Raw genomic sequence first — 12,861 nt, forward strand, 5'->3', positions numbered from 1 at the left:
TATACAAATAAAAGGCTGTAACTAAAACATAACAGTCTTGGAGAGAGCACACGTGTACCAGCTTACTTAAGTGGCTGAATCATTTTTCCAACAAGATGTGATAGAATGCCTTGATTGAATACCATCAAACATGAATCATGAACATGAACATTGGCATTTCAACATCTACATGTATGCATGGCATGTATAGTTATGTGATACATTATTATGTGATATAAGACCATGCATATGAATATGAGAAAAGTTATGAAATGCCTTGAAAAGTCTTATGTAAAGTTAAACATTTTAATGACACAAGGCTTAAGAAAAGTGATAATAAGATGTTTAAAAAAGGGTGCCACTGTTTTGATGAAGCAATTAAGTAAGTTCAGTAAAGAAGACGGAGGTCTATAAGGCTTATAGTGGCTGCCCACTAGTGGGAGCTAGGTCAGAGTTGACCATTCAGATATGTTTGCCATGTTCCCATCTTTCTCCTCCAAATGTGTAATAAGTATGGCAGCTGTGGCAACGATGAAATGAGTGTTATGATGAGCCTAGCTGTGATGATGGCTAGCCGGAGGAGAACCCATGTGATTCTATGTGATATGTGTAACAAGCCCTGCAGGCATTGGCCGAATCAAACAATGTGCACAAGTGATATTGGGCCCATAAAAATGCGAAACTAAAAGAAAGAGCATAAAAGTAAAGTTTGAAAGCGCATGAGCAATAAATGAAATGCACAAGTACATAAGTCAGCATATTAGTTTATGTGCACTATAAACTCACGACATTCATGTGTATGTGTATGCATGAGATTTGCTTACTGAGCGTTAGCTCATTATGTTATTTTCCAACATCTTTCCAGGTGTGGCTTTAGGTGTTGAGCAACTTGTAGAGCACGGACTCAGCAGCAATGTAATAGTGGTTTAGAGATTTTCATATGGATACATTAAATTTAAAGTATTCATACGTGTAATAATTTCTATTAATAAGTTTATATAAATGTTTTAAAATTTTCAGTACTTCTTAGTATCTTTTTATTTAATTCATTTGGTCAAGTGTCTAACATACTCGTAAACCCTAGAATTACGAGTATGTGGCGGACGTACCCTACCTTAGGGTCGTCACACCAGGAAGTAGCCATAGTGACGTGGGGCATTACAAAGTTTCCCAGGAAGCGTGCGAATGAGGATAAAGCACGCAGGAAAGACTCGTGTTGGTTTGTAGGGCTAGTCGTCATTCCAGGAAGTAGCCATAGTGACGTGGGGGCGTTACAGCCATTCTACCAAAATTTTAGGAAATTGAATTTAAAGTACCGAAATCAGAATTCAAATAGTATGTTTTCCACATATATAAAAAAAGTCAGACACTGTTTGAACTCTAATTTTGGTATTATAAATTATTCGAAATTTCTCAAAATTGGTAGGATGCCTATTATAACCATAATGTATATCATCATGCAAAAAAAATTATAATTTATCTAAGTGCCAAAAATAGAATACTCTTACAGTAAAAGAAAAAGAAAAAGTGAGCTCCCACTAATTTTTTTTTTTTTTATATAAAAACATATACTCAAGAAAAGAATTAAAGATCAAGTTAAGTACAACAACTTTCCAATAAATCAAAATTACAAATCATTATTCTAAAGGGTGAGCAAATGATAAAAATACTACTACACCTATATAATACAATATAATCATGGTCTTTAAACAGACCCAAACTATCCAAGATAGTTGATAATGAGATACACCAAGAATATACATTGCCAAATCTTACACAAGTGAACAATCCAAAATCGAAAAAAATGCAAAGCTAAAACAGAAATATGATCCCTAAATTGTAACTAGGACGAAGCTGCTACATACATAAAGAGGGAAAAATAATTAAGTATTTGTTGGGTTAAATTAAGTATTTTTGTTGTAATGTTATGATTTTGAAATTGGCAATAAAGAGATATATATATATATATTTAAATCATTATTCATTCTTTTAAAAGTTAATTATTTTTTTATAAATAATTCATTTACTTATTTGAAATGTGACATGATAGAGTTGTCACATGTATCCTAATTAACACGCATAGTTGCAACAAAACACCAACGGAAAATATATTCGTCGTCAAGATTTTTGATTGCGAGAATATATATGTATAACAATGACAAAAAAAAATAAAGGAGATTTACTATATAGGGTTTATACATTTTTGGACTCCGTATTTTGTCTCATTAACTATTTGAACCATGTATTTTGATAAATTATTTTTTGTACCCTATATTTTGTAAAATTGTTCAAATAGAACCCTAAACTCGATTTTAGTCAAAGTTTTCTCAACTGAAATTACAAATAATTAACAAATTTAACAATGCAGCACAAAAATAAAATCATTTTGCTTAAAAACTGTGTTGTTATATTTAATTTTTTTCTTCATCAAAATTAAGTTTAGGGGTCTATTTGAACAATTTTACAAAATATATATAAGGTCCAAAAATATTTTTTTTAAAATACAGAGTCCAAATAAGTAATCCGAAAAAACACAAGATTACAAAAGATATAAACCCTACTATATAATATATATCCCTAATTTATATAATTTATATATATTTATAATTTTTATTTATTTTATTGTCATATGATTTAGCTTAGTTGTCGTTTAAGTTTTAAGTCACAATTTCCTTCACTTTATTATTCTACATCGATATTGTGATGACTAGATCTACTCGTTCATTAACTCATGAATTACGGTATTTTGTTTTCCAGTCTTTGACTCGTTCATTTACTCATGGAGTTAATTAGTTATATTGACTTAAGCTAGCTAATCTTGAGCTTTAAATAAAAAATGATTACTTGGTTAACGCTCATTATCATCTTTGAAGGGCTTTTTCATTTTCTTTGGAGTAGTTTAGGTTCCATATTTCAAACATTATATTTTAGTAATAGTGTTTCTACCATGCACACTCTAATTTTAGTGTATTTTTTTTAACTTTCCATAAATGATTTTTTAGTTTAAACATTTCTATAGGCAGCGATTAAAATTACTATTAAATTATAAATATATTTATTTATATTAATTGTAGTTTAAGAACCACTCATCATATTAGGTTCTTAAGAAAGTTCCTTCTTCATATATGGTCCAGAAGGTAAATTAATTAGGTTTTAAGTTTATATCTCTTTTATATAAAAAATATGTAGATAAATAAATTTTTTAGTTTTGACGATTTGTTTTTGTTAATTTTAATAGAATATTTTAAATATTTAACAGAATATAACTTTAAAACTAATTAAAAAAATATATATTTATTTATTATATTAATATAAATTCAAATATTATAATATTTAATATAAAACTACATATATAATAATTATATTAAAATAAATTAAAATATTATAAAATATCACTATAATACAATACTAAATATTTAATAATTATATTAATATACATTTAAATGTTATAAAATATAAAATATATATTTTTTGAGATAAAAACAATTATATTATTAATGAGAGAAGTTATAATACAACATTCATTAATGGAGAATGAGTAACCGTTTGAGTAAACTTAGCTAACAAATGAGTCTCACTATTAGCATATCTAAAGACATGTGAGATCTACTTGCAATTGCATCTCAAGAAGCCATATGAGGCTGTGTAATAAGGCCATGGCCTCCATAACGTACCAATGACAGGTCTTGACATGGCAGCAATAATAGTACCATTGGAGTCACTTAGGATAGCCACAAAACTAGTTCTCCTGTTGTGAAGGTCTACCGCTGTATACGTATTGAGTTTCAGGTGTCCTGTGGGAGGTAACAACCAGTGCAGCCTTATGGTATTGTGCAATAATGATATTTTATATTTAAATTTATATTAAAATAATAAGTTGTAACTTGGAGGAAGCTGCTATATACATAAAGAGGAAAAAAAATATGTGCTTGACTCAATTATAAGACTATTAGGCCTTAGAAAGTAACGGATCCAAATTGTGAATGAATGGGTTAAAGACTAATTAAGATAGAAAACTATGCTTAGCAATTTAATTATTAGTGATGAAAGAAAAGATGTGAGGTCGATCATCATTACTAAACTCTAGTTTATATACTTACATTTTCTTCTCACTTTCGAAAGCCCGTCAACTTGTTCATGGTTATAGAGCCAAAAGGTTCAGAGAGGTAAGGCTGAATGCGAGCCGATAGCCCTTGTGCCACGAATCGCATGTTTGGCCGCTTCTCAGGGTTGGTTCTAGCGCATGACAAGGCTACAGTTACCATGAACACCACTGCCTCAGCCAATTCTCCATCTGGAGGAGGCAACCTCTGGTCTAAGACATCCTTGAGAAGCAATTCAGAACCATTTGACAATGCTCTTGTTGATGCTGATAGTGATTCTAGCATCTCCCCAGGGTGCCTTCCCATCATTACTTCTAAAGCCACAATTCCAAAACTATACACATCACTCTTATCTGTTACACGCATTGTCTGTGCCAGCTCTGATTTTCGTTGCAAAAATGATCAAATATTAGTGAAAAGGGTATTGTAAATATTAGTGTATAAAAAAAGTACTTTTATACGGATTTGTCAAACAAATTAACCTGGTGCCATGTAGCCATATGACCCCTGAACGTTAGTCCAATTAGAAGAGTCAGGGTTCAACATTCTGGCTGTGCCAAAATCAGACAGTTTAGGCTCAAAGTCCCACTCGAGAAGTATATTGTTCAAGGTGACATCTCGGTGGACAATGGGCGGAGAACAGTCATGGTGTAGGTAAGCAAGCGCATGAGCCAGGCCTTGAACGATTTTCATCCTTATTTCCCAGACAAGATCTTCACTGTCTAAGCCATACAACACTTTTGCCAAGCTTCCTCTCTGTATGTATTCATACACCAAGTACATGCAGCCCCTCCTTGAACAAAATCCATATAGCTTTATGATGTTTCGGTGCCTGACCTCAGTCAAAGTCTTTATCTCGTTAAGGAAACTCTGGCGGTAGCTCTTCGGGACTTCGTTCGAGTCGGACACGTTCAAACGTTTGACAGCAACAGCACCCGAAGATAGAACAGCCTTGTACACACTACCAAATCCTCCTTTTCCAATGCAGTATTTCTCGGAGAAGTCCTCAGTGGCCTTAACAATTTCCCGGAAAGTGAACTTTGATTCTTTTTCCCATATCAACAACTCTGGGTTGTCGAACTTGTCATTGCTTCGATTCTTGTGGTTGAGGAGTCTGCTTTTCTGACACAACAAGCAAGCGATAACAGTCACACTCGCAAATATTATCAAAGCACAGATGGGAACAAGGACCCTTATAAGAATCTTGTTGCCAGATTTGTCTTTTGACATTGAGCTACACGGATTGAGGTTGACCCCTTCAGTGTCTCTGCATAAGCCAGGATTTCCCAAGAAGGCGTTCTCGTTTTGGAAACGTTTCCCAATTGGGATTGGACCCGTCAAGTTGTTGTAGGAAAAATCGACCGAAACTAGACTAACCATGCTGGAAAACGACGATGGGATTTTGCCGGATAGTTGATTATTTGAGACGTTGAGGATCTCCAGTGATGAAAGCTTGGCCAAGTTTGATGGGATTTCTCCAGTGAAAGAATTGCTGCTGAGATCCAACATGTACTTCAACGAGCCCAAGTTTCCAATCTCTTGAGGTATTTCGCCAGAAAACTTGTTGTGACTAAGATTCAAGCTCGACAAAAATTTATAATCCTCGAGCCAAGTTGGAATGGTCCCAGAAATATTGTTCGCAGACAGATCAAGAGTTTCCAGCTTAGTTAGCTTAGAAAGGCTTCGAGGGATGATCCCAGTGAAATGATTATTGCTAAGCTTGAGTTGGAACAACAGGCTAAGACTCCCCAGTTGACTTGGAATTTCCCCAATTAACTCGTTAGACTCTAAGCTCAAAACTTGCAAATTCTTCACATTCCCGAGTTCAGGTGGGATCTTACCAGAGATTTTGTTTCGACTCATCTGTAAATTGGTGAGATTCACACATTGCCCCCACGTACTTGAAATTTGACCAACGAATTGGTTGTCGCTTAGTCGAACGAAATCAAGAGCGGGGTGAACACCAAAAGCATCAGTAATATTTCCTGTGAAATTATTCTCGTCAAGCCTTACTCTCTTCAAATTGGTGCATTTTCTTAGGCACTCGGGCAATGGTCCCGTGAAGCTGTTGTTGTTCACAGTCAAAGTCTCTAACTTGAACCCATTACACAAATATGGTGGCAACTTTCCGGAAAATGAGTTGTTTGAAAAGCTAATGTATGTCAAATTAGGACTGTTCTTCCCAAAGTCTCTGGGGATTGTTCCATTGAAGTTATTGGTGAAAACAGAGAACCCCACCAAGTTACTGAGGCTGGAAATGTTAACCGGCAACTCTCCTGAGAGTCTGTTTGTGTTAACATCAAAAGTTGACAATGATACTAGATTTCCAATCTCTGGTGGGATGGTTCCAACCAGATTGTTGTAGAACAGTTGCACAGAGTCGAGGTTTTTGAGATTCCACAGAGAAGTTGGAATTGGACCATTAAGATGGTTCCCAGAAAGATCCAAGTTTGCTAGTTCCTTCAAGTTTCCAATCTCTGAGGGAATTGGACCAGTGAAGTTATTTTGGTATAGGAAAAGCAAGGTAAGATTTGTCAATAGCCCAATTTCTTTTGGAATGTGCCCACTGAGGCTGTTGTGTTGCACTTGCAATGAGGTGAGAGCAGTCCAATTAGCGATCAAGGCTGAGGAGAGAGGGCCTGAAAGTTTGTTATTTGATAAGCCAATTTCTGTGATACTATTCAGATTGGATAATGACAAAGGCAATTCACCACGGAGACTATTTTCAGCCAATGCCAAGTAAACGAGCTTAGTACAAGAACCAAGCTCTGAAGGAATTGTTGAGTTTAATAAATTCTTGTGTAGATCAAGACGCAAGAGATTCTTGAGTTGGCCAATAGAAGAAGGAATTCTCCCACTGAAGGAGTTGTTATACAGTTCAAGAACCTCAAGACCATGTAGGAGACCAATTCCTTCAGGAATTTCACCACTGAGAAAGTTATTTGGCAAATGAAGGTGTGTGAGCTGAGAAAGCTTTGAAATGTTTGGTGACAAAGGTCCCTTAAATTGATTATTAGTGAGATTGAAAGATTGGAGTTTGCCCAGATTGGAAAATACAGACTCTGGAATTGAACCATTCCAGCTGTTTTGAGACATGTCTAGGAAGGTCAAGTTCCTACACTTTGATATGAAATCTGGGAATGTTGAATTAAACAGATTCAAATAAATATCAAGGTAGGTCAAAGAAGGCATGCTTGAAAATTTAGACCACTCAGAATTCTCCAAGTTGTTTGCTCCAAGGGATAAGTACCATACCTTTGGTAGATTGCTGAGCTGGTAAGGGATTGCCCCCTCAAGGAAATTGTCGTACAGGCTGAGATATTGAAGCTCTGTTAACCGGCTTATCTCCACTGGTATCTGTCCTTCAATATCATTGTCACTCAAGTCCAACACAGTGAGCTTGGTGAGATTACCAATGGCTGTTGGTATGAAACCAGAGAAACCATTGTTGTTGAGGTTGAAGACAGTGATGTTAAGGAATGGAGAGAAGTTGAACTGGTCCAGTGTTCCATTCAGTTTCAAGTTTGAGAGGTCTATTTGTGAGATTTCTCTAGTGGAGCCATCGCAGACAACATTAGTCCAGTTGCAGAGATTGTTGATATTGTTGTTGGACCATGAATCCAGAGTTGATGGTTCCATGGCCAAGCTGTTCTTCCATTTTATCAGAGCCTTTGCTTGTGTTCTTGGTGAGGAAGTAATCTTCAATGGAAGCAAAGAAATCACAAAAATGTGAAGCAGAAGAAAAACAAGAAGAGAGAAACGAGTTCTTGGAACTCTTTTCATGGTGATGGCTTCAGTTTGTAGAGCTTAATCCGAACAAAACTGGTTTTTTTTTTCGCTCTCTCATAAAGCAAAAGAAAAACTAATGCCACTTTCTTGACTTTCAGAATCAAACCATTCACATTTCAATCATTTTTTTTTTGTGGTGATTGGTATCTCTGTTCCACTTCTACAATTCCAAAACATATATTAAATTCGGCTAAGAAAATTCAGAGTGGAACTGAAAAGGACAAGCAGAAGCGAGGGTCCATTTTGATTTGAAGCTTTGAATAAGTGCAAAAGAAGAGAAAACAAAGAACAAATCAACTCCGACAGCAGTGCTTGTGTCCATGATATTCCCAGGAAATTATTTTGTTGACATAGAAAGTGAATCATGTATAACTTATTGGATCAAAATCAAATTATACATATAGGATATGATCATCTCTTGTGCATACGAAAAAATAAGATCCACGATATTTAAAAAAAAATATTATTTCATGAAAATTAATTATTATGATATTGGTTATTCAACATGTTCATACATTATTTTGAATGAATGGTCATAAATTATCCTACTGGTAATCATAAATTTTTTAAATACTTTTCTTTCATATGAATCTCTTTATACTTATTTTTTGAAGTTAGTTATGATACTTAATTTATGTTTGTTACTTTTAAAATAATATAAATATTTTTTTAGGTCCCCAAGTTTAAATCCTCTTTCCCTGTTCTTCTAATATCAAAGAATGTCTTCCTATTTATTATTATTATTATTTAGTGTGTTATTTATTTATTTATTTATCCAAGCAAACAAAATAGGGAATTATCGAATTGGTTGCTGAATATTCATGTGATATTTGGCTATTCACATTTGCTTTGGGCTGTCATATCTCTTATGTATAAAATTTTTGGTTTTAAGGGTATTTTTATTTTTTTCAGTTAATTTTAACATAATATTTTTATATTTAACTGTAGATTATAAAAATAACTTAAAATTAAATAAACAAATTAAAATAATATATTTTTGATATATTTTACAATGATAATTATTTAAAAATAATAAAACCATACATTTTTTAACTTAAATAAAATTTAATTAAACTTAATATTTAATTAAACTCCTTCATCATCATCAGTGTGCATGGATCTCATCGTATGACATTTCAGATCAAAGTGGTAAGATTTTTTTCTTTTTTATTTTCATTTTAAAATTTAATTAAAGAAAAAGTGAAAATTGATAGTGTTACCTTAGATTATTGAGTATATTTTTGTTTTTAGAGATTCTTTTTAAATGGTTTCTTATATTTTTTTTAATTTGTTGTAAGATTTAATAAGAGAATTTGGTATAACTTGTTTAAGAACCAGTAGACATATGGAGGGCTTTGTTGTGATTTTTATTTTGTTTTCGATTTATATTGTGAGTTTGAGTTGAAGTGTCAATCTTTGGTTGTTGAAATGGTATGTCATCATATATATAAGTTTCAATTACTTATGTGTGTATACTTGTTTTGTGCCATTTTCTGGCTCTGTCATATAAATTGTGGAGGGTTGGTATAATTTGTGTACATATAAAGTGTTTGATTTAATTCCTCAATGATTTGTCTTAGTTGTGTATTTAAAAGTGTTTGAGTTTGTATCTAGAGAGTAGTGCTTAGAGAATCTAGAAAAAGGAAGGGAGAGTACTTTTATTACTTGATCATTCTTTCATGTTATCTGTTTTTGGTCAGATTGCTTCCATTGATGTAGGAAGAACTTGGTGTTGGTGTTGGTGTTGGTATAAGCTGATAAGGAGTTGACACAACCCAATATAGATTAGTTCCTGTACTTTTCACCGAGAACACCATTGCTACAACTTTCAACTATTCAACATGATTGTGAAAAAAATTCTCAACTTAACTAGTTATACATTTTTTGGTCTGTACATTAATGTTTGTGCCATTGAAAGAAGTGGAGCGATTTTTTTATAGTGTTCGAAAATTGTTTGATTGTCTATCATCAATTTAGCCATATATTTAGTAATGAATTCTAATGGTACAAATGTTCAAGAATAAAGCCTAATTATAAAACAAACCTCTAAGTTAATTAGAATGAATGTAACTCTAGCCAAAAAAATAATAATAATTTATTTTTAATAACCATTATTATGAATTTTTAATGTATTGATTTTAAATTTTATTCAACTAAATTTGTTGGTAAATTGAAATTTGATATCATATATCATTTGCTAAAGAAAATATTACATAAAAATAGTTTTCAAATTTTGTTTCACAAATCATGTATTCTCTTTTATTATGCTCTGTCAATAAATAAAAGCAATAATCAAGTTTTAAGAAACATATTATCTGACATCAAATTTAGATTTTTATCTCATAAGAACATTTTTTAAAATATAGTTTTCTAATTGTAATCCAATATGACTTAAATAACATTAATTTCTCTGCCATTTTTTATGCATATATTCAAACAAAATTTGATTTAAAATTTATATAGCTCTAAACTACTCAATTAATAATAATTCAGTCTAAAATAATTTTCAAACTTTTCCTAAGACAACTTATTTCTTATACACAAAACAATAAAAATATAATCAATTTTGTTACATTCAACTCTAACAATGTTACTGAAAAGTTCATTTACAATTACTTAGCAACAACCAAAACATTACATAGCCACTATCGTAAATAAGTCTTAACTTCATACGAATTTTACCATAATATCTTCAATAGTACATTTTATATATATTAAATTACATTAATGCCCTTACTTTTCACAGCCAGATCAGTTCTAGTTTTTCAACAGATTGAGATAACCGGTTGCATCAAGTCAAAAGCTAAAAAAAATACAAAATACAAAAAATGCTGATAATTTGACACTTGACAAATGAATGGGACCCAGCAAAAGGACTAAGTCGTGTGAGAGACTTTAGAATTGGCCGAAAATATAAACTATGAAGGCTAATTCTTAAGTCTCCTCACACGACTTAGACTAAATTTAGTAGAGGGGATAGAAATTAGGAAGGAGAGAAAAAATAGGAAATAAAGAAAAAGAAAAAGAAAGAAAATAAATACATTTTATCTTCTTTATGTTTGGTATAAAGAGAGGAAAGAAAATGATAAAAAAAAGTCATTATATTTTCTTCATTTATTATTTTAATTAAAATTGAAAAAAAGACATTTTTATCCTAACAAATGTTTATATATTCATTCAACTTTTTAAGGGTATTATAGTTATGTACTTATCAAATGTTTAGTCACTTTTTTTTTCCTCCACTTTGTCTCCAAATTGGGGAGAAAATATTTGGCATGGATCCTACCTATTTTTTTATTTCCACTCTATGTTCCCTCGTACCAAACTAGATTTTTTTTTCTTCTCTCTCTAACATTTTCTTTCATTGCATTTTTCTTCTCTAACAAACAAAGGGTTAGTCCTTCTGCTCTACTTTCTTGACTGCTAATTTCCCGGAAATTATTTTGTTGACTTAGAAAGTAAGTTGACTTTGAGAACTGTATTGTTCTTAATGTAGAAAATCATGCGAAACAATTATGGGCTATAAAATACAAGGTGGTGTTAATTTTGGGTTAAATATAATTTGTGTATATACTTAATTATATCATTATTTCAATCTTTTTAATGAAAAAAAGAAATGAGGGTAGAAATGTATATAAATTGTATGTTGATAAGTTTCATTTCAGGTAGAGTAGTAGATAATCTTTTATGGACCTTTTAAAATAACTTTGTAATTTCACATTAAAATAAATGTTTAAAATATTAGAAAGTGAATGAGTTTATATTATATCAATGAAATTTGTAATAATGTGAATTTTTTATTATAATCGCGTAATTTTGTTTGAAGGAGGTTAATTAATAATTCTGCATCATCAATGTGTACCAGTTATATATAAAAAGTATGTCAATATGTTGTTGAAAAGAAAGAAAGATAGAAGGAAAGAAAAATAATGAAATATTTAAAAAAAAATTATTTCTTAAATAAAATAATGATAAAAGTGAAATTACAATTTTATATCAATTACTTTAAATTAAATACAAAAAAAAAAAAATTTTTACTTAAATGCATATTGTAAAAACATTTTTCTTTACCCTTTTTATTTTCCAAAATTAAAAATTAAAAAATTAGTGGGACCCACTTATTTTTTTCCTCACATTTTTTCTTTCACTCACTTTTCTTTTTCAACCAAACAACAAATATATTTTTTTCTTCTCTGCACTTTTCTCAACAAAAATTTCTATCCTCCCACCTTTATTTTACTAAATCACCAAAATAAATAGAAAAACAAAAAGTCCTGAAATTGAAATAATTAAAAGCCTTGACTTTGTCAAATGTCTATACTACTATGTACTCTTTGCGCATGTAGAAATAAATTTGATAAGGAATCAAACACCTCAGTCCCTTGAGAGACATAAAATTATAATTTTTAAAAATAATTTGTTTGATTGTTATATGATGTAAATGAGATGATTTTAATTAATTAATGATAAAAATGTGACTGTGTTATAGTCATATTTAAAAGTGAGTCCAAAATTATTATTAGTCAATACATATTTATATATATAGTCATAGTATATAATTTCATATCCCTTTCATGATCATGAGTTTCTTTTACTCATATTGACTGTAGGAAATCTTGACCTCTGAATAAAACATGTTTATTTGGTAAACACTCTTTCTGATCGCTTGAATGATAACTTTTTTCTTCAGACTAATTTATGTCCGTGGACTTCTAGTGATATTATTTTCCATGCATTAATCTCATTCATATTATATTGATTAGCGTGTTCAATGGATCACATCCAAGGAATTTAAACCCATCCGATCCAATCTAATTATTCATTAGATGTTGAATTTTTACAACCAATACAATCCAATTGAATTGAGTCAACCGATCTGATCCAATGAATAATTAAATTGGATTGGTTCCATCCATTGAATGAATCACATGGTTATTTATTGAATCAAAACAGATTCATCCAATCATTAATAGTCTTTTTAAATCTAATT

General features: G+C 31.4%; 1 protein-coding gene across 2 annotated transcripts; it reads right to left on the reverse strand.

Moving 5' to 3' along the window:
* Positions 1–3,453: 3,453 nt before the first annotated feature.
* LOC133784637 (MDIS1-interacting receptor like kinase 2-like) lies at positions 3,454–7,997 on the reverse strand. Of its 2 annotated transcripts, XM_062223930.1 has the most exons (3): positions 4,565–7,997; positions 4,080–4,462; positions 3,454–3,773 (listed from the first exon to the last, which is right to left on the reverse strand). In XM_062223930.1, the coding sequence occupies exons 1-2, from the start codon at positions 7,863–7,865 to the stop codon at positions 4,089–4,091; spliced, it is 3,675 nt and encodes a 1,224-aa protein (XP_062079914.1). In that variant the 5' UTR covers positions 7,866–7,997; the 3' UTR covers positions 3,454–3,773; positions 4,080–4,088. The 2 variants fall into 2 exon arrangements, with proteins under 2 accessions (XP_062079914.1, XP_062079919.1); XM_062223935.1 differs by lacking the exon at positions 3,454–3,773 and having other exon boundaries at positions 3,809–4,462.
* Between the last annotated feature and the right edge of the window lie 4,864 nt (positions 7,998–12,861).

The sequence above is a fragment of the Humulus lupulus genome, chromosome 1, assembly GCF_963169125.1.
Source record: "Humulus lupulus chromosome 1, drHumLupu1.1, whole genome shotgun sequence".
NCBI classification, from domain to species: domain Eukaryota; kingdom Viridiplantae; phylum Streptophyta; class Magnoliopsida; order Rosales; family Cannabaceae; genus Humulus; species Humulus lupulus.

Bases quoted from the DNA above. Each gene is read 5' to 3' on its own strand.
- LOC133784637 (XM_062223930.1), bottom strand. From the start codon at position 7,865: ATGAAAAGAGTTCCAAGAACTCGTTTCTCTCTTCTTGTTTTTCTTCTG. The intron at 4,463-4,564 runs GTTAATTTGTTT...AACGAAAATCAG, and splicing joins ATATGGCTACATGGCACCAG to AGCTGGCACAGACAATGCGT.